The 25,939-nt window shown below is 28.4% G+C and overlaps 1 protein-coding gene and 1 long non-coding RNA gene across 4 annotated transcripts; both read right to left on the minus strand.

The window, feature by feature from the left end:
- Positions 1-4,320: 4,320 nt before the first annotated feature.
- Positions 4,321-5,837, minus strand: LOC125369253. Its single transcript, XR_007214883.1, has 2 exons — positions 5,049-5,837; positions 4,321-4,966 (listed from the first exon to the last, which is right to left on the minus strand). It is a non-coding gene; the product is annotated as an uncharacterized LOC125369253 (long non-coding RNA).
- A 3,223-nt stretch (positions 5,838-9,060) lies between these two features.
- On the minus strand, positions 9,061-11,898 carry LOC8259329 (F-box/kelch-repeat protein SKIP11). Of its 3 annotated transcripts, none has more exons than XM_048374652.1 (2): positions 11,578-11,898; positions 9,061-10,730 (listed from the first exon to the last, which is right to left on the minus strand). In XM_048374652.1, the coding sequence occupies exon 2, from the start codon at positions 10,724-10,726 to the stop codon at positions 9,458-9,460; it is 1,269 nt and encodes a 422-aa protein (XP_048230609.1). In that variant the 5' UTR covers positions 10,727-10,730; positions 11,578-11,898; the 3' UTR covers positions 9,061-9,457. The 3 variants fall into 3 exon arrangements, with proteins under 3 accessions (XP_048230609.1, XP_048230604.1, XP_048230607.1); XM_048374647.1 differs by having other exon boundaries at positions 9,061-10,806; XM_048374650.1 differs by having other exon boundaries at positions 9,061-10,844.
- Between the last annotated feature and the right edge of the window lie 14,041 nt (positions 11,899-25,939).

Below are 25,939 nucleotides of genomic sequence, written 5' to 3' on the forward strand. Positions count from 1 at the left end.
TTAAAGAAATATCAAACTTCTAAACTGGGTACACATGATTTAGTTACTTTAGGCAGTCTGTGCTTTTTCTCTTAATCATGTTTCAAATTTTAATATAACATGATTGAATTTATATAAATTGTTATTTAAATATGTTTAGGTATTAAGATGGTCGAGTTAGATTTAGATTAGTTATTTTGAGTGTAAAATCATAAATTAAAACTGAAAATACATAAATGAAATCAAATGAAATTTACAATTAGATTTGACTTAAGCAAGTTCGAGGTGAATAATTCTAAGTACTCATAGTTTAGTACATGTCTTTCTTGCAAATTGGGTTGTAGTTTACATTTCAAAAACTATAAAAAAACTTCAAAAATGTATAAAAGAAAACCTCAATACTATCATTAAGCTTCTCTATATTATATTTTTGAAGTTTTGTTGTACCTGCAAAATCACAACTAAAAATGGTATAATTCGTCAAAATCCATAAAACAAAAACATCCTTATAATTATTCTAATAAAGGAAGATGGGTAGAGAGAAGCCAATCCATGTGCAAAATCAACTAACGAGAGTGAGGCATGTGAGTAGGTGGGGTTAGGGTGGTGGGATGGTACCTTGCACGTGGTAAGTGGACCTAATTTTGAAGTGCTTCAATGCCCCCATGGATCTTGGCTTAAACTTAAGCTTCCAAACAATTAGTACTTGTCACTGAACCCTGTTTCTTGGTTCTTCTTAGCTGGCTACAATTAATTAACACACATATAGAGAGAGAGATATATGAACATCCCTCAACTGAATTGATATGCCAAAAGAGCATCAAAGTTTTTTAGTTGCAAGTTTCCATTATGATGGTGCCTCAACCACTTGGCATATGGACCATCCTATCATGTTCCCTTTGTAGCCTAAAAGGGTTCAGTTTCAATTATTAATATGACTGCTTAGGTTGGATTTGCTTCCAATTCTAAATTATATATTTATATATATATTTTGTGTTTATGAAATTAACTCAAGATTTTAGTTTCGACCCATTTGCTATATTTAATCAAATTTGTATTCATTATTAGTTTCGCCAAGAACATTCACAGGTCATTTTGACAAGTTTTTGATTGCTTCTAGTTGTAGAACATGTATGTGCTGTGTTCGGGTGCTTTTGATAAATAAAGATTAGTGTGGTACTGAATTATAGGTCACATTAATTAACCACTTTAATCACCCCCTTAACTGTAATCAACAAGCAATCAGATTATTCAAGTGCATAAGCAAGCAGGCAAAGAAAGAACATTGTTCATTAGGTTTAAGCAAATGAATTTATTATATTATTCCTGAAAATTTAGTTGTGTTAGATACTCCATATAGATAGGTAGTGCGTGTATAAATACATATATCGTTCCTGAAGCTTCTATGCAAAAGCCCTTTGACATTTAGGGATAAGTTAATTTGAAATCGACAGGCATATAATTAATTTATAGAATATCCCAACTGCTAAATTGATGACAATTTCACTCAGTAATGGCCTACCATTTACCTAAAGTTTCCTACATATCAAAATGGCATAGACCCATCTCTTGAGAGAGATAATTAATGTGATCTCTCACTTGATTATAACCTCTTACTTAACGTGAACAAATAGGAGAAGGTGTTCTTGCATATTATTCATTAACATCATCATCATTTGATGTGACCATCTACGCATGTTTTAACCTATTCTCATATCACACATTTAATTCCCAAAATTCTTCTTCCCCACCACAACTTGGAGAGATAAAGAGAGCAAAAAAACTTAAATCAAATTTGAAAAGTTAAACCGTTAGTAGCGCAAATCTGTTTTAGTTCAATTTGAAAATTTAAAACCTAAATAAAATTTTGCTTTAATTCTTACAAAAACCCTTTTTAAAACAAATAAAGCCACCAAAATTTTAATATTAGTATTAAAATATATGAATAAAACATTAAAAGAATTTGTAAAGATCGAACCAACCAGGAATAAACCTAACTGAAATAGTTGAATTCCAATTAATTCAGTTTAATTGTTTAGAGATTATAATTTTTTTACTTTTTCTTATAATCCGGTTTAGTTCACCTTAATTAGAACAAAGGCTTAGAACTCTTTATCCCCTGTATTTATAACTGTTTCATGAAATATTAATATATATACTTGGCAAGAAGCTGACCATTGGATCACCATGTGCCACGAGATTTTAAGGAATATTTAGACATTATTGGTTGCTAAAAATTTGACCAATTTGAAAGGGTACTTTCACTAGAGAACTAACTTGATCGATTCTTGATTTTTATAAGATTCGGAATCTGTGACACAAATGGAGAACCAATTTTGCAGCTCCACCACATTAATAAAATAAGGACATATATAATGTAATAATTAAATAAAAACAATTCCCTTGTCAAAATCAAACACAAAGCTTAAATCAGAGGGAATCATATATATAATATCTTAATCATATGATACAATAGGAATTTCAATTCTTTTTTTTTAACAAGAAAAAGAAAATCGCTTTCATTGTTCTCTGCCGTTCACGTCAAAATCATTTCTTTATTATAATCTTCTATGATTAGAGGTACAGATACTTGTATTATTCATTTTTCTGTTTATTTTATTTCACTATGCTTTTTGCTAATTTCATTGACCCACTTAATAATTTTATGCATATTTTAAAAAAAAAATAAAAAAAAAATTCAAAACTTGAATTCTGTTTCTCTAAATTAACCAGTGAGCAGGCTACACATGATAGAGTGATTTATTTATACCTAACTAGTGCTCAACACGGCTGATTATTAGTTAAGTATCCAACTAATCAAATCTTCACAAGATCTTCAAAAGGCAACACCAAAGAAAACAAAGCAGGCATAAAAAAAAGGTGCATGTGTGTCTAAAGACTAAAACACAGTGTTACTACTCTTTACCTTCTTTATTTGTGATTTAAAAAAAAAAAAAAACTATTTGGTAAAATATATTTTTAAGCTCCTTAAATTTTTTTAATTTTATTTTGTTCAACTCTTTAATTTTTATTTTTTTTATTTAATTTATTAAGGATTGTGATTCTCAATGAAAATAAAAATAAAAATACAACCATTCAATAAAATAAATAAAAATAAAAATTTAAGAGTTTAATATAATACGACAAAATTAAAAAGTACAAAAATTTAATAATAGATTTTGCCTAAACTATACATAGAGAAGAATCATCTTAGTGATGCCATGCCATGGCCTTAATTCTCCATAAAGAAATAAGAAAAAAAAGATTATGTGGTTTCCAAAGTGGGGGGTTCAAATTGAAAGCAACATAAGTTGTCAAAACCTAAAACTAAAAAGATAAAGTTTTTAATTCGTATATTAAAAAATATATATATATATCTTTTCGAATGCTTTCATTTCATTTGATGTCATAGAGAAGACAGTATATAACATGAGGAGAGAATAAGAAAAAAAGAAAAGAAAGAAAGAACATTGATCGTCTTTCTGAATGCAATTAGTGCAAAATGGACATTATATAGAGCCCATTAACATGACCATCAATATATATCCACTGAACACCACTATAGTTATAGCTGGCAATGCACTTTCTTTATGAGTTATTATGGGGTCACCTGCTTTATAAATATATAGTGCTCCTTAATTAAGAAGATAGATTTTCTTTAGCAAAAGGTCAATTGAAAAAATGAGAGTTGTGTTGATGATAAACCCAAAAAGAGGCATTAAAGAAAAAAGACTTGAGAACAGTTGGGCAGATGGAGATTCTAATTAGATATCATCTCGAACATAATTCGACATCTGGGGCTGTCATTTATATATTTTACTTTTCTTTCTCAAAAGAAGTAAAATATAATAGTTAACTGATAATGGCAGTGGAGACCACACAACCAACAAGCTAGTGTTTGGTTTCAATCTAATTAGCTGATGATCAAGTTGTTTGTTTCCACTTTTCAGTTTCCGCATAATGTATGAAGTGTTTCCAGGAAAATACAACTGTTCTGCTGTATCATCGAATTATAATGATTGGCCTACTTATATAATTTTTCTTTGATTAAACGTTACTGAGATATGAAGTACGTCCATTTTATGGATTTTCTTCTTCTTCTTCTTCCTCTATTATCGTAATTCCACATATTCCCTGTGTATTTCTGGTTGATCCCAGAAAAGGAAATGAATATGAGGTCTTATTATGAATTATTTTTTTTTTTTAAAGGAAATAAAGAAGATACGATCACATAGCATAAGGGTTTTGATTTAAGAAAAAGAATATGACAGCAAGAATTAGTGTATGAATTAGTTGATCTTTTAAAAGACAAATTACAGATGTAGCTTTTCGATTCTTGTATGGGTGTTCTAGAACGGCATTTAAAAAAAAAAAAAAAAACAAAACAATACAGAAAACTATAGCTAATATAGCTGAAAAAATAAGCATATAACCAAGTTTTTTTTTTTTTGTCTAATATTTATTAAAGATCCAGTTTGCTCTGACATATTCAATAAGATAGCACTAGAAATATAAAGATAATAAATTCTGGGCAATATTAATGACTGGTAACAAGGAAAACGAAATAGTATTAAGTATGGACCAATTTTGGGTTAGCAAGCTTAGCCAAGTCCGACTTTTTGACGTTCCTAGCCAAGTTCGGTTTCAGCTTACATGTGCCATGTATGCGGAGCAGGATATTAAGATTTTTGCAAAGGCTGCGCAAGGTCGTGAGTCCAATGGGCAGAAACAGGTGAGTTGAAGGCTTAGCCCACTTTAATTTGCTGGAGGATTGTCAACTCTTTTGTGAGAAAACACATATGTATTGTAAAGTCATGGATGTTTTTTGGGGTGGTACTGACAAGTGAAATACAGGAATTAGTATTATTTAGAGCGGAAGAAAAGAGTAGTACTGCTCCAGCAATGCCTAAATCTAATAAAGGGCGCACCCCCTCACACCAAATATTTGGTAGTGGTTGTTGGATATCCTAAGCTCAGAGTCCTTTCCCTGAAAAAATGACACAGGGTTTTATTGCACCAAAGTGGTATTACCGCCAGAATATAATAGTTATATATAACTAATTTGATACCTAGAACTTGTGAATTAAAAGTGAAACCAGATAGAATTGGTAAGAAAGCCAACACAAGCAAGAATCTACTGCAGATGCCTGAAAAACCAACTGTCCAGGGATTTTGCCTCCTTTGTTCCGTTTCTTTTTCTTCCTTTTCCCAAAAGAAATGATGAAAACGTTGTGGGTGGGAATGAATAGACAACATGCTCGCTCAGTTTCTGCTCCTGGAAGAGCATCAAACAGGACCACATCCACCAATACTCACATGCATATATATGTATATATCTAATATCTATAGGACTGTCTTCTTTTTTATTTTATTTTTTCAAAGAAAAGAAAAAGGAAGAAAGAAAGAAAGAAAAGATTTCAGAATACCCACCCATCATTTGCTTTATCCAACTAAAACCCCTTCAAGCTCATGTCGCACTCTATTCAAACACAGTTTCCATTTTCTAAAATGTTGGCTGGACAATTGCTTCAATAACAATAAACTGATAAAAAGTTTACAGCTGTGCTTTTAACAAATGTAATAAGTTGTTGCAAAGAATAACGCCTCTCCTCCAAATTGACATATCTCAACATCACAATCGGAATAGGATTCTACTTCAGCAACTTGCTATTTCTTTAAAAGTAACACTAACAACAGACCTTCAAAAGCTCAGGAATATATGATATCCACCAATCAAAGACAACCATATTTTACTATAACTTTATATTATTCCATATAATATATAAAGTTAATAACTCCTAAAATAACTAACTATAAGACTGTACAGTTATTATATATTGTTAATATATAATTAGCTATTTATATAGTTTAATATAATTATTAATAATAGAAAAACAGAAAAATTAAAATAGAATCCAATTTAATTAGACTATTAGATAATGTAAATTAAATAATTTAAAATTTTGAATTGATATCTTTTTGGAAATAAGTAATATTTATTATATGAAATGATGCGTCAAATATGAACTTGTTTTAAGTGACTTTTGGAATCCATCTTCGCTACACCACTAGTTGTCAGAAATTCATAATTGGATTTATTTTATTTTGCTTCTGCCTGAAACATTCTTGATTTACAGTTGAGAAACTTCATTTTGAGGGCTTGAAGAATTGATCTTTTAGGTTTTTTCAATTAAAAATTTGCACAAGCTAAGTGAGAAATTGCAGATGCTTTCAGGGGTAATACTTCCCATGGTTAATTATACATGAACAAAGCATATAAAGTTATAAGAATTTGACGTCTATCCTGCTGGCTTGTAAGATCTGTTAAATTCAAGAGGCTAAGAAAATTCAGATGTGTTCAAGAGGACCACACGCCTATCTAGCCAACTTAAATCCATAAAATGGTTAGCTGTAAGTGAAAATCTGATAACAATTTCCAGAGCAAATCCAAGGCAACCATAGACCAGAGATTTTATCTTAGAATTAGCCAATTCTAGCATTAAAGCTGCTAAAAAGCATAAAACTTCTTAAACATAACAACCAGCAAATAAAAATACAAAGACTCCAATTAGGTTACCAACACCTGTAAACAAAAAAAATATATGGGTAGTTTCCGAGCAAACAATATCAAATAAAGAATAGACCAGATGGCAAAAGGTGATCACACTAAAACCATTCAGCAGAAGATTTGCAGAGAGACAAGTACTATTAATCCAAGAAAAGCATCATATCATGAGAATGTATATAGCATTATATCCGAGGACATCAATGTTGACAAAAGTTCAAGATGTGCGGACAGTATCTACATTACTTTCATAAGTGCCAGCAAAATTTATCATCCAAGAAATGCAAATGAAAGTAAGCTTTAGTTTTCTAGCTTTTCTTTCCTTCTAAAATGTTGAAACTAACCTTGTCTGCCATTTGTTTATAAGGAAATCCCCAAAACCTAGTTACCTAAGTAACCCAAAAAAAAAAAGAAAACAAAAGAAGCCTCAAAGCAAAGAAATATAGTTGCATAAGAAAGACAATTCCATCTATGATGCATAAAGAAGAAAACGAGCAGCAAGAAAAGAAGAAAAACACCTAAGAGAGAATTCCTGAAGCGAAACTTATCGCACTGACAAAAGATAAATTCTAAGAAATTGGATGGCCAAGACTCCACAAAAGAACCTTTTAGGCAGAAGTTGGGAAAAAAACCTACACCACCAGAAATCCGATCATCTAACTTATGATTCCTGAAACGTTTTCAACCAGAAAGCAACTCATACTTCTTTTTCTGTTCCCACTTCATCTTTTCACTATTCCCTTCACAAAGAGGAAGGAATAAGGAAAGTAATGTTTTTTTTTGTTAGTCAAAGGGCTAGACACAACACGTGGAAAATGATGCAACATATAACAAGGCTAAATATAATTCTACCCACCCTAATAGCTTTCCGAGCACAGCAAAGGAGAATGAGAAGGAATAGGAAACAGCATAGATTGTAGAAGGATTCTACATTAAAGAAAACAAGACATTCAAATGGCATAAAACTGGATAATACGTGAATACCCCACTGCTGACCAGAAATATAGGCAGGTGTGTAAAAATGCCATCAGGAAAAATATTGAGCTGCTCAAATAACTGCCTTAAATGTTCAAATTGTTCAGGAAAAAGCAAAACCTTAAAAGAACCATAGGAACGCCATAAAGCAACCAATATACAATAAAATACATAAGCTAGTTAGCTACATCCATAAATACTAATTTTGTAAAGGAGAAACAGAACTACAGGAATGAAATTGCAACTATATTCAAATCCAGATAATCAATAAAGAGAAGAAATATAGAAGTACATGAAAATTTGGCTTTCCTTCCCAATACGGGAGATAAAAAAAAAATGAAGTAACACTGCAGAAGATTTAAAAGACTTTCACAAGCAAGATAATGGTTTCTTTCTCCCATGCGCAAGAGATAGATGGTATAAGATCCATAAGATCATAACCTACAATTATCCACTGGAATAAAAAGCAAGTCAGCCCTACTTGGTGCAGATCATAGATTTTCAATGTTGTTATTTGTTCAATGCTTAATATTTTTCTATGACAAGACTTTATCAAGGTCAAACAACATCGGCACAAATCCTAAATGAAGATCTCTCATGAAAGATATACTCTTAACCCTAAAAATATTTAGGAACTGGAATGTTCATTCTTTACCGTGATTAGTAAATTATCTCAGCCTCAGTACTCAGTATGTATCTCAGCAACATGTTCAGATAAACAAAAACACTTTGGTTACAGATGCTGTATAAAATATTCCAATTCACAAACCGTTCATCATTCAACTATCACCCAATTAGGAATTCAAAGAATGATATTTTATCGGATAAGGAAAACAAAATCCAAGCTTGCAATTATGTCTTCCATTAGAAATTACTTGCACAATCTTTTCTATATATATACATATCTGAGCGCATGCATGTGCATAAAATTAATTGGTTGCTGAACCCTAGGAACTACTTAACAGAATAAATGCTATCACACTCGATGAACTACATGAATAAACAAACTTAATTGTTGGACGGAAATTTTCTCAAGCTTGAAATTATAGCCACATAACCTTTAACTTCTGTTTAACACACAAAGAAAAAGAGGAAAGGAACCAGCATCAAATGACTAACTAGATAAAAAGCTAATCAACATGTCAAAGGTCAATAGCCATAGAAACCATAGATAAATCCTAAACTTGATATAATATTATTTTTCAGCAGTATCAAATGCAAAAGTTCTCCACATATCATGATGAATAAATGAACTTACAGATTGGCGAGTTAAAGGCTGCATATCACAAATCAGTACAGACAACATATGATAGAAGAATCCATAAAAAGTTACCCTAAGAATACACAATAAATTGCGACAGAAAATTTTATGATATATAGCCCATCATTTGAATGCTAAACGTAATTAATACATAAGCCATCATCCAAGATAATAACTTCCGTGAATTTATTTTCCTCCCTTAAAGGTAATGCAAAGAAAATTAAGGATCATTTAACCCATGTGCTAGTTTTGTTTCTTTAAAAAAGGAAAAAGAAATTGCTTCAGCGAACTCTAATGACAATCTACCAAATGTATTGGTACTTCACATTATTAAACCTATTTCTTTGCTACATGACATCAACCTTTCAATTTTCTCATGTCACTAAAAATGGGGGAGACATAAATCCAATGAAAGAAAATGTAAATAAAGTTGTGAAGGAAAAAAAAATTCTCAAGACTTCCTTCCAAGAAAACATTCTATTGAATCTTGAGTAAAATCTGAACTTCTTCCCCATCCCCCAAACAAAAGGGAAAAGATATTAAAAGAAAAGAAAAGAAAATAAGGGGGAAATTACCATTAGCAAGACACCTGTGTTGTATGACAATCCAATAATCTTGTACATCCGATTAGCAAGAGGCACCATTAAAGCTCAGATGGTGCCTCCATAATCAACTCCTCAGCATCCCATCACAGCACAATTATAGACAAAGTTAACTGAGTGCTTTTGCGCAAGCATGATCCATTGTGGAGGGCCTTCGCTCGGAACCCACGAATTAAGCTCTATAAAACCTTCACCATGAGTTCTAGGTCCACCAATAACAATAAGCCGATCTCCACATGCCCTGAATGCGAGACCCCAACCATTCATGGAGACTGCACGCTCAGGCAATGTTCCCACCACAAGCCATACTTTTCTCTCCTTGTCATATTTTTTCACCTCCATGTCAACAGCAGCATATAGTTCATCATTTACTACAGCTACCAGAGGGGGAGCCTCAGCAGCTGCAGGCATCTCAATTTCTCTGGCAGCCCCGCTCCGCCCAGGAGACATGTTAGGAATTTCAGTCCACTTCCTTGTTTCTAAATCATACTCTTCCCCACATGTGAGAAGCTTTGTATCACTTCCCCCAATTCCCCCAATAACATAAAATTTTCCATCCATGAACACTGCTGAACACATCTTCCTTGGCTTATTCATGCTCGGGAGAGTCTCAAATTTCTGAGTCTCAGAATTATACATTTCTGCAGAGCTAAGGATGTTTCCCTGAGAATCACAACCACCAGCCAAAATTGCTATCTCCCCACGACTGGCAGAGCCAAACAAGCATCTGGGAGCATTCATAGCCATCCCAGTAGACCACGAATTAGTCAAAATGCTATACCTATATATAACATGGGACATCACCTCCTTACCAAATACAAGAAGTTCAGTGCCCACAGCCAATGACTCCTTATCCGAACACATGAAACAATCATTGGAAGGCATCCTGGGCAAATGCATCCACCTGCGGAGAACGGGATCAAAGGCCTCCCATTCAAGCAAGTGACAAGAGAAATACACCCAATGTTCAGTAACACCCTTCTGCCGCCTGAGTTTATATAACTCACCACTCCTAATTAAAGACCTGAAACTCTTGTTGAGAGAAGCTATAGAACCATAATCAGACCTAGAGCAGCGAATGAGACAGTTGATAGACATGTCACGGCCAATGGCGTCAATAAGGGGATCAGAATCAGAAGACTGCCCTGCTCTATCATCATCAGATTGTTCACCTGTAGTTTCACGGGAATCTGATAGTCTACGGTACTTAATAGGTCGATAATCCTCAGAGCCGTCGAGAGGGTGCTTGTCGCTGGTCCGGAAAGGCATGAAAGACCACTGAGATTCTGGCTGGCAGGAGCTACCAAACAACCTCGGAACCAGACAGGACCTACCCTCCAACATGTCTCTGTAATTTGGCCAGTTGAAGCAATATAAATCAATCAACCCAATATCAAAAGGAGTCCAAGTCCTTTTTGCATTTACTGTACCAAGAAACAAAAATCCAGACAAATTCAAGAACCTGAAGCCCCCAAAAAGTAGCAGTCAATATTACAGAATCAGAGAGAGTTAAAAAGAGAGTTTTTATTCAAACAGGATTCATGTTATCTTCTCTTCCAAAAGAGAACACTAACTAACTAAAAAAAAAATTCAAATTCTTGTATGTTTGTAATTGATTTTGTGGACCAAAGTGAACCCCAGAAACGCCAAGGAAGAAATTATGAAGCTTTTGATGTATAAATCAAGAGGAGAGAAAGTAAAGGTTATTTCTTTTGATATGCCGGTGTTTGGTCTCAATGATAGAAATTAAATAAATATATAGAGAGAGAACCTATATATATAAGAACCGATCTGAAACCAATGAAATTACGATCCAGTCTAAGTGCAAGAAACCAATAATATCCCAAATTAAAATTATTCAATTTGGAAATGTAAAATTAAGTACCCAATTAACGAAACCAACCGAAGATTAAAAAATGTCAAATTAGAAAAACGACACTTCAGGAATAAACTATAACCAGATCCCCAAACGTCCAATACAAACCAAAATAATTTCTAAAAAGTATTGGAATTAGATCTGTTTACAGTTCTATAGTCACAAAATCTATATATATATATATATATATGAGAAGGAAATGAATAGAGAAAGAAAGAAAGAAAGAAAACAAAAGGAAAAATAAAAAATAAAAATAAAACAAAAGAAGAGAAAAGAGGAGAAGAGAAGATAGAAAGGGAATAATAACGCAGGGACTTACGGATTGGATAAGAAGAAGAAGAAGAAGAGGAGGAGGAAGATGAGGAGGAGAAAGGACTTGATTGGAATTTTCAATATCTCTCTTTCTATATCACTCTGCTTCTGTTCTTCGCGTTCTTTAGTTTCTAATACTTTGTTTCTTTGTTTCTCTATTACTTGTCCTTTGGATTCTCTCTGCAAATCAGAGGCAGCTTTGGCATTGGCCTTTCACAGCGCTAAATCTTTTAGAGGTCCCTTTCTCTCTCTCTCTCTCTCTCTCTCTCTTAATCCCTTTTTATTTCTCTTTATGACATTCATTTTAATATTACCCTCTATAAACTTATATATATATGTGTGTATTATGTTTATAAAATGTTTACCCTATGTCCACTACATAATCTTTTAGTATTATCATCATTATTATTTAATTGGTTTGTTTAGACATAGAGAGAGAGAGAGAGAGAGAGAGAGAGAGAGAGAGAGTGAGAGTGAGAGTGAGAATGAGGAGTGGTGGTGGTGCGGTGGTGCTACGGTGTGGACCTGGTGGTGGGATATATATGACGGTGGGACCGAATTATACAATCTTGAAAACCGGTAACCGGTTTGCTGCAGCGGAGACACGTGTTGACTGGGGGGAGAAAATTCTTAAAAATAATTTATGAATTAAATTAACAATATTTAGAGAACTGGTAACCGGTAAATGCCGGTTGTGACACGTGTTGACTTAGGGGCGTGTTGACGGAGAATGTAAAATTCGTTCACTGTCCTGCCCTTTCTCCTTTTAAGTCCGTCATCGCATGGGGGCGGGCGGAGCTCCGTTATGGCCACGTCTTTTTGTGCGTGTAGGAAAACGTTCTAAAAGCCCTCTGTACGACGAAGTTTCAACGTGCTTGAAAACCCGTTGATAATTTAGGTCTTCCGTACTCATATTTTTATTAGAAAAAAGTTACAACTTCAGAGTATGGTCACAAAAAAATATTTTAATTTAATTAATCATTATTTGCAAAAGTAATATGCAAGAAAAGTATATTAATTTAATTAATAAAGCATATTAAATTTAGGTATTTGTTTCAAAAAAATAAACATAATTCTACAAATTTATTATTATGTTGATTTTAAAAATATCTCAACTTTAACATATTAACAAATTATTATGTACAACACAAATTTAAAAATATGTTAACAATTCTTTGAAGAACAAATCATTTATGTTAATAATTATATTATCTTAATTTTTAATATAATATAGGATTTTCTTAGAGATAAATTTTAATTATGTGAAGGTAAATCTTTGAAGACGAACCTAAAACCTAAATTGTAATGTAGTGTGCAATTTACTTTTATTTACAGTTAACTTTTAATAATTTACCGTGGCTGCAGTCGATTTCTCGCGTTCGTTCTTGTGGATCTCAGCTGATATTTGGGTTGTAATGGAATGTGTCGCGGAAAAAATAAGGACAGATAGGCTCGTTTGCTTTATGATGGCCTGGTGGGGCCATCAGGTAAGTACTGGACGATTAAGCATGTTTAAACCTCCAAATTTGACTAGTCAAATTGTGTTATTATGCCCTTTATAATCATGATTTTTATTTGGTGTTTTCTTATCCAATTAATTGAGAGATGTGATGATATGTGATACACGTCGAGTTTGAGATTTTTAAAATGATTATTTTGTGAAAAAATATCTCTAATCAAAATTTAACATATTAAATTATCTACCAAACAACAAACTCAAATAATGATTAGATATGGTCAAAAGTGATGTTCAGACTAAACTTAATCACCCATCGGTGTTTTTAATTTTGATAACTCTATTTTTTAGGTTAAAATTATAGAGATTTTAAGAATTATTCACACTTAAAATTTGACCAATAATAATATATTATATTTTTTATGTGATTTTAATTTTTTAATTAATAATATTAACGAATTCAATCTTTTCTTTTATGACAATATATGAATATAATCATCAAAATTTGCATGATAAGAAATTTAATAATTTTAGGAAGAAGGATTGAATGGATCTCCTAAACGATACAATATAAAATAGATATAGGAATATGTATCTATCAAATAAAAAAAAAGATAGTGAAAATAAGTGGATTAGGAAAATAATATTGCTGCTCTAAAAACACGAAAGATGAGAGGAAGCAATATATGACCTTTTTCTTTTATCATATTATCTTTTTTTAATCAAATTCAACCCTTTTTTTTAAATTATAAATAAATAATAACTCGTTATAAAAATAAAAAGATATAAATATAATATCTTCTATTATGTAAACATATTTTTGAATAATCTAATGCTAACTGTGATTTTTTTCTTTTGCTTTTAGTATAAAAATAGAATTAGAATATCTAAATTATGGAATTCATTCATAATTGACGGCCATTTTTTTCTATATTAAATTAAAATATTAATTAATAATAAAAATTCAAATTTGGGGAAGAAGTACAAGTTAACTCATTCCTGACAAAAACTTAATTTTTTAAGTTAGGCCAAGATTAAAGTTGCTTAGTTTTTCAAAGTATACAGGAGCCACTAATTATTTAAAAATGCAATAGATAGAAAAGAAAACTCAATTTTATTTATAGAAGACAAAGTTTACAAAATACATAAATCTATAATATGAATTATTATGGGTTTGTTCATTTATTTTATAATATGATTAACATAACTGCAAACATGAAGACACACATTTAAAAGACATTTGGTCACAACATTGTCATATTACAAAAATAAAATAACATCGAACAAAATAAATACAGAACAAGGAACTATTCTACATCACGGTTTTGATTCACTACTTTTGTTTTGATCTTCAACGGTTTTAATTTAACAAGTTGACTATTTGTTTGACCTGTTTTCTTTTAAATATTTTTAAAATTTTTTTAGATTTATTCTTAAACCTAAATAAAACTTATATGTAAATTAAGATTGATCTATGGAAGTAATAAATGCAAATCAAGATAATTATTATTTTCTTTTTCTCCTTTTTAAGTATTGAGCTGGGAACTTTTAATCAGAAAAAAGATTTGGAAAAAAGCAACTTTAATATTTATATATATTTAATAATTCTTATACTTATTAATTAATTTTAATTAATAACAGTTATACTTTTCTATTAATATTTGACTAATGATTTGAAATTAAAACTTTTTTTCTGTAAACTTTCATTTGAATTCGAAATATTACTATAATATATATTTAATTTTTATTTTTAAAAATTAAATATTTTGAACTTAAATTATGATTGCATGAACGGAAGTTTTTATTTGGCTATGCTTATTTATATATATAGTATTCGGACTTCATATTGCAAACAAATATAATTTTATACACCACCTATAAATTATATGCTCCTCTATTAAATCAAAAAAAAAATACATAACTTTTAATTAGTACTTTAAAGATCGCTTTCTAATAATATAGTCTGAAATTGACTATATATATATATATATTATAATTTGGTTATTGCCTAACTGATGTATTGGGATGGACTAGATCATAGTTCACAGTGGAACTCCTATTATTATGATTATCTTCTTTATAATTTTGAACACAAACATTGGACTAAAGCTGACTTTAATGGAGAACAGGAAGTCACATTATCAAGATCAAAACCCCTTGAGAAAATCTCATAGGAGAGATTAACCAAATCAAAAACAAAAAATATTATTATTTTTTAATTAGCCTTTTGACCTGGTCTAGTCTTATTATTGTTCCAGCTAAACGGTTCTCAAAACGCGGCGCTAGCCTTTTTCGAAATGACAGTTTAATCCACACTGAAAATTTCATACAGTTTGGTCAAAAAGGGTTTATTTGGCAATACACTTACGTAACAATTATCAACTATGACCATATTACATATCTTTTGAGGTTTTTGACTCGTCTTCTCATTTTTAACCAAATCATAATCCCAAGTTCCAGTCGTAATTGTTGTTTTTAATTTGATTAGTTGTGTAAATACTGCAATTTATTTTCAGAGTTTCAAATACTTGTGTGTTATAGGAAAAAAAAAAAAGACTCCAGTTGTAAAAATAATTAAAAAAATAGAAAAAAATAAATTATATTTCAATTACTAATCCAACTATACTTCGTAATTTGGCTATTTAAGATGGTAATCGCTATTGCTATTGTTTCATTTTTCTATTTTAAATAGAAATAATATAATATTATTAAATATAATGTTAAATATAATTTTTTTGTAATATGTGTGATTATTTTTTATATTTAAAATCTAGATTTATATAATTTATTATTTTTATAAATTTTATTAATTATAAGTATTTGTAATAATAATAATTACAACATTGGTCTAATAAATAATTAAATATTTATTAAATATATTTTCTTATTAAGTAATTCTTATTTATCATTTAAGAAATAGAATTATTTAAAAACTATCAGATATAATTTATATTTTACTTTTTTTAATCATATTTGCTATAACTTTTTTTCTCCTTTTAGATAAATTTTATGTTCATATTTCTGTATAAAGTTAAATAAAAATATTATTTTTAATAAAACAAAAACTCATAATTTTAAATAATATAAAATTAAAAATTAAATTAAATCAAAATAGCTCTTACTTGATCATATCGGATTCATGTATTTACATTATATAAAAATATTTTTAAAATATAAAAGGAAACATGCTTCTCTAAAATATTAAAAAAATTTGAAGTAAATTAAATATATTTTTCAAAGAAGAGCATTGTTGAAATGTAAAATTTCTTCAGATTTTTATATATTTTATACAGTTTAAAATTCCAATTTTTGTTCGAGAAAAAAGTACTATTGACTTAAAAATTTATAAAACTCCTAAAATATTTTAAATCTCAATTTATTAAATTTGTGGGTTGATGAGATTATAATTTAAAAATTATATGTTTACTTTTTAGAACTTTCATTAATTATTGATTATTTTTAAATAAATAAATATAAAATTTATTTTATTTTTTAAAACCTTACCTTTATTTAGTTTTTAAGGCCTATTTTTCTAAATATAGTGTAAATCAACAATTGGTTTAAAAGTATTTAAAATTCATATTAAGAATAATTATATGATAGAAATGGGCGCACTCATTATTTACCTCTCAGCAGAGAACAAAGAATTCTCATATTGGCAGTCTAATTTCAAGCCGCCAGTTTCTTTTCTTTTTGTCGGTAAATATGGTTCTGCAGTTTTAAAACAAAGTCAAGGCCTCTTCTTCTTTTTTTTTCTTTTTTTTTTTGCCTTCCCAGCTTGATTACAATTGACTATTTTATTTTTTATATATAATTTTGTAATGGCTGAGTTCGTAAAATTTTTCAATTTATAATTTGTAGTTGGATTCGGTAACTGTTTTCTAAAAATGTGATATTATTTATAGATTTGTGGGGTGAATAATTTTGAGTTAGTAGGCAACCAAAAGAGTGAAAACAGATGCCGACAGACACCAGTGAAACATATATATTAATTATAGCGTCCATAATGGAAAAGTCTAAATATCATAATTGAGAATCTTGGTACAGTGAAAAAGTTAGATCAAAGCTTTATTTCTTAATTTTACTTTACTATTTCTTTCTTTTTTTCCTTTTCTCTTTCATTCTCTGACTTGAATGGACAAACCGTATACCAAACGTAAGTGCAAACAATGTTAAAAGCGGTGGGTTTTGTCATTTTCTGTCCCTCTTTTTATTTCCTTTTTTTTCCAGATATTCTCCTTATATGCCTTATACTTTCTTTGGTTTGAATATTTATTCAAAAAATATAAAAATAAGAAAAGAATTAAAAGATCAAATGACAAAAAATAAAAATCTAATCAGCCTAGATTTATTGTGATTAAATATTATATGTTACAAATATATAAAAAAATTTAGCTCAGTTTTTCTATTTATCCTTTTATAATGGAAAAACCATACAAAATTAAAGACGGAAAGAAAATATTAAAAATTGACAGTCAGCTCTTCAGTAGATATGGTTGCAAATCGTCAAGTAGGTAGTGGTCCCACCGACTTTTCTCCAAGTACGTCTCCTCAATATTCACATCATCACACGGCCCAAAACTAGGTCAAATTAGTATAATCTCGGTATTTTGACCGTCCGAATTTGAAAATTTCGAGCACTAGGATAATTTTGTTTTACACTATATAACCCCCTCCCCAAAAAAATTGAAAACAAAAAACAAAAAGGGTAATTTTGGGATTTGGTGAGGTATGTTGTTGCGTTTTGCAGTTTGCAATTTTTGGATTGTTGTTTGCCGTTTTTTGCGTGTCTACTCACATGACGGCGTCGTCGAGGACCGAAATTTCAAAAAGGAAAAGTTAGGACCCACCATCCTGAAATAATAAATAAATAAAGAGAGAGTGACTCGTGCGGCGCACGTGACACATTATATATACGGAGCATCAATTGCTATAAATAAAAAGGCTACACGCATTGCACGTGTCAGCTATAGATTTTTGGGTAAGCCCGCGACCATTGAGAGGCAAAAGACAGCGATCTAGATACACGAGCCACGTGTCGGCGAACGTGGGCAACTCTCAGTGGTTAGTAAATGTTCAAAAAGCAGCAATACTTTTTCTTTATCTTCCTCCAGTTGTTTATAATCTAATTAATCGTCTGTAATTATTTTATCTATAACACACCAGTATTGTCGAATAATAATAATTTTTATTTTATACGGCCGCCTCTGTAGCAAGTTGGAAAAATGAAGCAGTACACATGGGAGAATGTCCGTCTGTGCCGGCTTTTGCTTCCACAGTAGACTTTAAATTAATGTGAGGATAATGATGATGATGATTCATATGGTTTATATACAAATAATTGAATTTTTAAAAGGTACTGATTTTTTTTTTTTTAATTTCTTTTGGTGTTGCAGCACCCAATTTCTAAAGTAAAAGGATGAGTTGTCGTAGGGTTGATGATTATTATAAAATTTTATATATATATATATATAAAAAAAAACAAATTTGTGAAAGGGATTGATACCCCTGGTGGCCAGTGGCCTAAGAATATTGCTAATTATGCTATGCAAATAGAATTGTAGCTTACTAATTTTGCTACACGTATTTCTTTTAGACTTTGGCCTTTTGGGGCATTTTCTAGATTTGATGAATGGACAGTTCCCATATAGAGATTATAAGAGGTTCCTTTGTTTGTTTTTTTTTATTTTCCTTCTTCTTTTAATAAAATAACTGCAATGCATTATTATATTTATAGTTTTCCGTGAAGCAGCATTAATTGTATAATTTCTTTCTGGGATCATATAATATAAAATTAGAGTAAATGTGTTGTGGAATAAATTGGAAATTCTTATGGATAAAAACTTGGAGATGGCATTTCACTGGAAGGAACTATTCTTTGTTTCTTCACTGTGAGAATGACTATTGTATATTACCTTTATAGAAACTGTTTTGATGATTATTCTGAATTCAACGGTGGCTGAAAATAAAAGTTTGTTAATTGATTTACTTATTCTGTCTTTCTAGTTAAAAATCTACTTATTCTTTTTAGTATAAAGTTTATTGTTTGAAACTATAGACAGATAAATTTAAGAGAGTGATCACACGTATTGGAAAAGAAACCAAAAACAAACAGAAAATATCTTACAAATGAACTAATAAAATGGATTAAAGTAGATCTAGAAATACAGTAAGAACCGCAACACTGCCACGTGCAAACATCGTCTACAGAAAGTGTTAAAAAGAAAAATAAGTAATAAAATACATAATGAAGATATTAAAATGTGTACTAACACACACAATAATAAAACAAACTTAAAAACCAAGCAACTCCACTATCTCCAACCCACAAGAACAAAAAGATTCTGGCGTGCACTAACCACTTATAATAATCTCTCCTCATCGACCGATGCACCTTTCCCCCAATCCCTTTACGCCACGTTTTATTCACTTATATAAAGACGTGTGGTCATGTGAACCATTATTGGACGGTGAGAAAGGTGTTAAATCACTAATTGCATACTTGCTTAAACACAAAATACAAACCACCTTAACTCAAAACACACCCATCCATTGAATTCTTGTTATTCAACTTCATTTATATGTTTACATTTAAGATCGTAAATAACTCAATTTTTTACATTTTTATTTATTATTTATTAAAATTTGATATTTATTATAACTGTTTAGGAACTCATTAATTTTTTGATACAATTTATTAAAAAGAGGAGAACTCTCTTTCGATCACTTTTCTGTTGATTTCAATTTTAACATATAATCCCTTATAAAAAATTACAGGTGATAGAGTTGTGTGGACATATATAAAGCAGCTTCTTTGGAAAAAGAGAGAGAGAGTGGTAGCAATAGTTCAACACGCAATTAGTTTAGGAGGATGGAAAATAATTAGTATTGTATATATGGAAATTTTATATCTAAAGTAATGAATAAGTATCATCGGCAGCGACATGTCATAAAAGGGTTCGTTATTTGTCATAGGCAGCTTTATGCATTTTAGTTATATATGGGTTTTGAAAGGGAGAGACGCAAAGGGGACATTTTTTAGCCAATTATTGAATAAAATGACTTGTTAAAATGTTGTCTCCTTCCTGCAACTAATAAGGATGATTTTTAATTTTTTCAAATTAAAAGAGTAAATTGCTTTTAGTAGCTTTTTAACTTGATGGGTTTGTGATTGTTTCTTGTTTTGGAGTGTAAGAGAAGTGAAATTTAGGGTGTGGTTAATTGGAGGGGGCTACCCATGTGACATGTATGGTAGTTTACATGACATAGATTGCATGTTAGTTTGGGTTTTATCTGGCGAGGGCCCATTCTAACATCATAAAAAGTTGGTTTCCACTGCACCTAAATCTTAATAAATTTCAGTATTCTCTCTTGCTTATTCTCGACTATTAACTTTGGTTATTTCTTTATCCCCATCATTTTTTCTTTAATAACAAAAAAATAAGAAAAGAAAGACAGGGTAGATGTTTGATGTTAAAAATATAAAATCGGACCAGCTGCATATTTGCACATATTCAAGTTTTATCTATTTAGTCACTTTTAAATGATTTTTTAATGTATTTATATATTTATTTATAAAATTATTTTAATATATGACTTTTATATATAATTACATACTAATATATTTTTATATAAATCAATTTTAATTTTATATTTTTTGTTTAGTTAATATAAAAAATATTAAAAGTCAATATAAATTACAACATTTTAAAATTCATATAAATTTTGATATTATTTAGTAGATAATATAATTTTTTCTACTATTAAAATACGTTTTGATATATGGATTATTTAATACGTTCATAAAATTTAAATATTTGTTAAATATAGTTTAAAAATTAAAATGTTAGAATTATAAAATGACCAAAATTTACATATTTAAACATGTATTTTGTCAAAATTGACTATTGATTTATCAACACACATATATATAATAAAATCATACTATTAATTCACACACACAAAAAAAAAAAAAAAGGAAAAATTAATAATATTTAAAATTCTCTTTAGTATTTCGGTTAATAAAATAAATACTCGATAATATTATGACTCGGACCACAGCTTTTTGACGCCATATGCGTCATAGATCAATCACAAGAGTTAGTATCAACGTATATTTGGTGACAAAGATATTTGGTATGTGTTTTTCCATATGTTGACTTAAAAAAACAAATACATGTACATCACACATCTATATCTATTTAAATTCTTTCCATACATTTTTTACTTGTATTCCCCATATAATATTTACCATATCATTGATTATTAATATATAAAAATAAAAGATAAAAAATATTCTATTATTATTTATTTAACTTATCACCTATTTAATATGATATCTAATACTTTTATAAAGTCATTTATTAATTTTAAAATATAAAAAAATATCAGATGCTCCATCACATAGGTAAAATATAAAATAAAGAAATATAGATGATAGGATTACTCATAAAAATAAGTATTTATAATTCTTCATTTAAAAATATAAAAAAATAAATTAAAATAAAAATGTACCTATATCAAGAAAAATAGGATAAATTTTTTATAAAAAATGCTAAAATTAAAATAAATGTATGAAATTTAAAATTTCATGTGGAGTTAGAGGTATATAATTATCTTTTAAAGAGACTAATAAATTTCTTAAGACTATAACTAATTCTTATAAATTTTTTTTTCGGGCGCAGATTACTATAAATTCTTATAATCTAAATAGGAATATTATAGATTATTAAATCCCATGTGATCAAGATACATGTCGCAAAGTTTATTGTATGGAGATATTATTTTAGTGTTTCAAATTTGAAACTATATGTTATGTATAAACTTTATATGTTAATTCTTAATTATTTTGTTCTTTTGTTTGAAATGCCTCTCATTAATTAATTGCTAATATATGACATATTGAGTTTATTAGCATTAAGTCAAATTCCTTTATAACAAGAAAAATACTTTTTAAAGTATACACGACCATATTTATTACCGTCTATAATAGAATTATTTTTCATTGCATATATTGTATTTTCAATGAATTAAATTTATGATTTTTATATACTATATGGAAGTGGATAATTTTAAAATTTATATAACAGTGTCTCTTTTTAACAAAACAACAATGATTGGTTTCAGAGTTAATAAAAAAAATTAGAATTAGAATTATATACTAATTTTTTTTATAATGATTAATTTATTTGCACTTTTTCAGTTATTTTATTTTATAACATAGAAGAACTATAAAAATAATTTTCTTACAATTTAATCTTTAGATAGAGCAAAAGAAATGGAATACTGTTTTATTTGAATTTAAAAAATTATAAATTCATAATATATAATAATGTGCCATATCTGCATAAAATAGTATTCTATATAAATACATGCTAAATACTATATGCACGTATAGGCTCGGCTGTTTAACATAAAGGCTCAAATCCATTTTCTCTTTTTTGCCCTTTTCCGCGTGAGTAGATTTATACCGAATTTGGGTAATACCCATTTTCTTTTTAAACAAAAATCTTTATCATTGGAGAAGGAAATTAGAAAATTGGAGTCTCTAGATTGGGGCAATGAAGTCAACAGTCAAAAAGCCAAGTGGCAAGGTCAGCAAAAGAGACGTATACTCTTGGTTCTAGAGAGAGAAGAGAGCGACACGTAACCAAAAAAACCACACCGTTATTTCGCGTTATAAAAACATAGATTAATTAATAATAATAATTTTACATAATTCTTATTAACTGTGTAATAAAGAAAAATATTCGTTGACGGTATAGTTCTAATTAGTTTACAATTTATTAGAAATATAAACGATGTTTTATTATTAAAAACTATATTTTATTTTTCTTGCATTTTTCATATAATTTATATGCTAAATTCTAAAGTGGAATATTTTTCTCTTCCTTAACTAAAAAGGAAAAGACGTTAGGCAAATGTCACATTCAAGTCTTTTCTCTTAAAATAATATTTTAATTCTTAATTCTAATTTTTGAAATATATTATTCTATATAAATTTAGAAACTTTATATCTTCCTCAAATAAAAAGGAGAATAAGAAATCCGTGAACTTCGCCTAACCAAAGCAACCGACTTTGATAAGGCATAGGCAGCTCAAGAAAAAATAAATAAATAAATAAGAGGACAAATACCCAAAGTAATACATTATTTTGATGATGACACTCGTGACAACGACTTTGGTCCGCTAAGAGAGTTAGTAATATTTAATAATAAACGCGCATCTTTGATTTTTATAACTTCGGCTGTGTTTTTATCTTTAATTGACTCTCGCTTCTCTAAAACACCAAAGGTTATTTATTATTATTATTATTATTTTCCCTCTCTTCTTCTTTTCTATTAATGATAGGCCTATCGAAGGTCCTATAACTTATTAGAATACCACCACTACTAAAATAATTTAAAATAATAGGGATGATGATTAATGGATTTATGTGTAAAGAAACATGGGTCACCTTACACTTCAAACTTGAAACTAATTAATTAAAAAATAATTCTTTTATTAATTTCTGCTAATTCTATTATGATATAATTATTCAGATAAAGCTATTAACATAGTTATTTTATGGTTTGAATGATTAATGGTAAAGTATGGTTTGAAATTCTTCAACATTTTATTAGATGAATTACAGTGTTTTCAGTAGTTAGTTTTGCAAGTTTTTTTTTTCCTGAATTTCAACAACCTTATTGTATAAATATGAAATAGAGATTTTTAATTTTTAATTTATCGTATTATTTTATTTTAAAAAATTATATTACTCGAATTTTAAAAAATCATATGTGGATATTTATAATTTAAGACTTTAATATGATATTATTTGACCATAAATATCTCTATATCTCTTTTTGGATAATTTTTATAATATTTTTATATTTTAGGGAATTAATCTATTAACATTTAAATAAAAAATTACGTAACTCTTTACTAATTATCACTTAATAACTATCATTTTAGTAGCCTATTTTAGTTTATTTTATTATCATATATTTCAATAATAATAATAATAAAAAATAATTACATTGTTGACTCTTTATTTAATTTTTTTTAAAATGATTTTTTTTATATATGTTTGTTAATACTCACTAAATTCCTTTTTTTTTAATTATGTTTTTAACTTAATTTTTCTATAATTTTTATTGTATTATGATAAATTTAGTTTTTTTTGTATATTTAAATAAATAAATTATATTTTATTATCTCTCAATTAATGACCATTATTTTAAGGCATTGCCAAACTAAAAACTGTCCTTCTACGTGGCAGTTAAATTTTTATTTAGAAGTTTGAGATAAAAAAACTACTTTCTTTTGTTATTCTTCTTCCTTTTCTTCACAAGTTTCAAAATTTAGCGTTGGTTTTTATTAATTTTTACGGTGGTAGCCACTTCATGTCTTTTTATATTTTTACATTTTATTTTATTTTTTATCTGTGCTGTTTAGATATACTATATATATTTTTTATTATTTTATTTTTGAGTCAAAATTTCTAAATTTTTCTTTATAAAAATTTTGTTCATCCTCATCATCTCCATGAGATCTTTTCAATATCTATTTTTTTAAAGTAATAGAAAGGTTGTTGATAATATTTATACAATTGTATCCATTTAAATATTAAAGAGCCTATACCAAGCTAAACGATATTCAACGACTATTAATAATTTTTTCATCAATATACTTGAAGAACATTGAAGAATTTTTTTACTTTTTAAATAAAATTTTATTTTATGTATTTCTTGAATGTAATTATTGCTTTCATTTTTGTTTTAAGATATATTTTTAAATTTCTATTAATGAAGATTTATATTTTTTAAAAAAATTAATAACTATTATTTTTATTTATTTAAAAATAGCTTATTATTAAATATTCAAATAATAATAAAAAATACTTAAATTGTTAATTGTATATAATTTTTATTTTAAAATTTTTCTTTTATAAGTTGAATGGATTTTTTTATATATTTATTCAATATTTATGAATTTCTTTTATATAATATAGACACATATTTATATTCATTCTAAATTATTACTTATATTTAAATTGAGATGATAAATTTGTTGTATTTTCTTTAAAAAGTCAAACCAAATAATATAGTTCTTACTATTATTGTTATTATTATTATTATTTATAAAATTAAATTACACATACGATTATTTATTTATGCTTACTTATTTAATATGTATATAAATTTTAAATTATTTATTTTCTAAATATTTTAATATTTATTAATTATATTTAAATTAATAAAACAAATAATTAGCGAAAAATCTAAATCTCTATATATCTAGTATTTTATTTGCATCTAATATTTTAAAATTATATTATATATGTGAAATATTATTAAATTCTCACAATATACATAAATTGATCTTTATAAATTATATATAAATTCTTTTATATATGAATATATGTTTGATATATATATATATAGATTTATTATAAATTATATTATTATTTTAAATTTGAAATTGAATTATCTTATATATTTTTATATTTTATTAGGTTTTTATACTATAATAATTTTAATTTATAATTTCTTAACTTTTATTTTATTATAACCGCTCAAGAAGCAGATCTTTATCTAATTAATATATAAAGCGTATTTATATGACTTAAAATAAGATAATAATATTTGATGAATGAATAAAAATAAAGTGCTATCGTTTGAGAGAAAATGACAATTATTTTCTTCTAAGAAAAAGAAGAGAAGAAGAAAGAATATATTGCATGTTCGTTGCAATTTGTAAAACTATATTCTGTTGATTTTATTAAAAATTCACACATCGACACGTGGTGAGATCTTGAACGCAATGGATTAGTTATTGAACTGTGGACCCCGCCATTCATCTTTTGTTGGTATAAGATTTGATGCATCACTATCACACATTATAGATAGAAATGGTTAGGGGGTACGCC

Source organism: Ricinus communis, chromosome 1 (genome assembly GCF_019578655.1).
Source record: "Ricinus communis isolate WT05 ecotype wild-type chromosome 1, ASM1957865v1, whole genome shotgun sequence".
Classification (NCBI taxonomy): domain Eukaryota; kingdom Viridiplantae; phylum Streptophyta; class Magnoliopsida; order Malpighiales; family Euphorbiaceae; genus Ricinus; species Ricinus communis.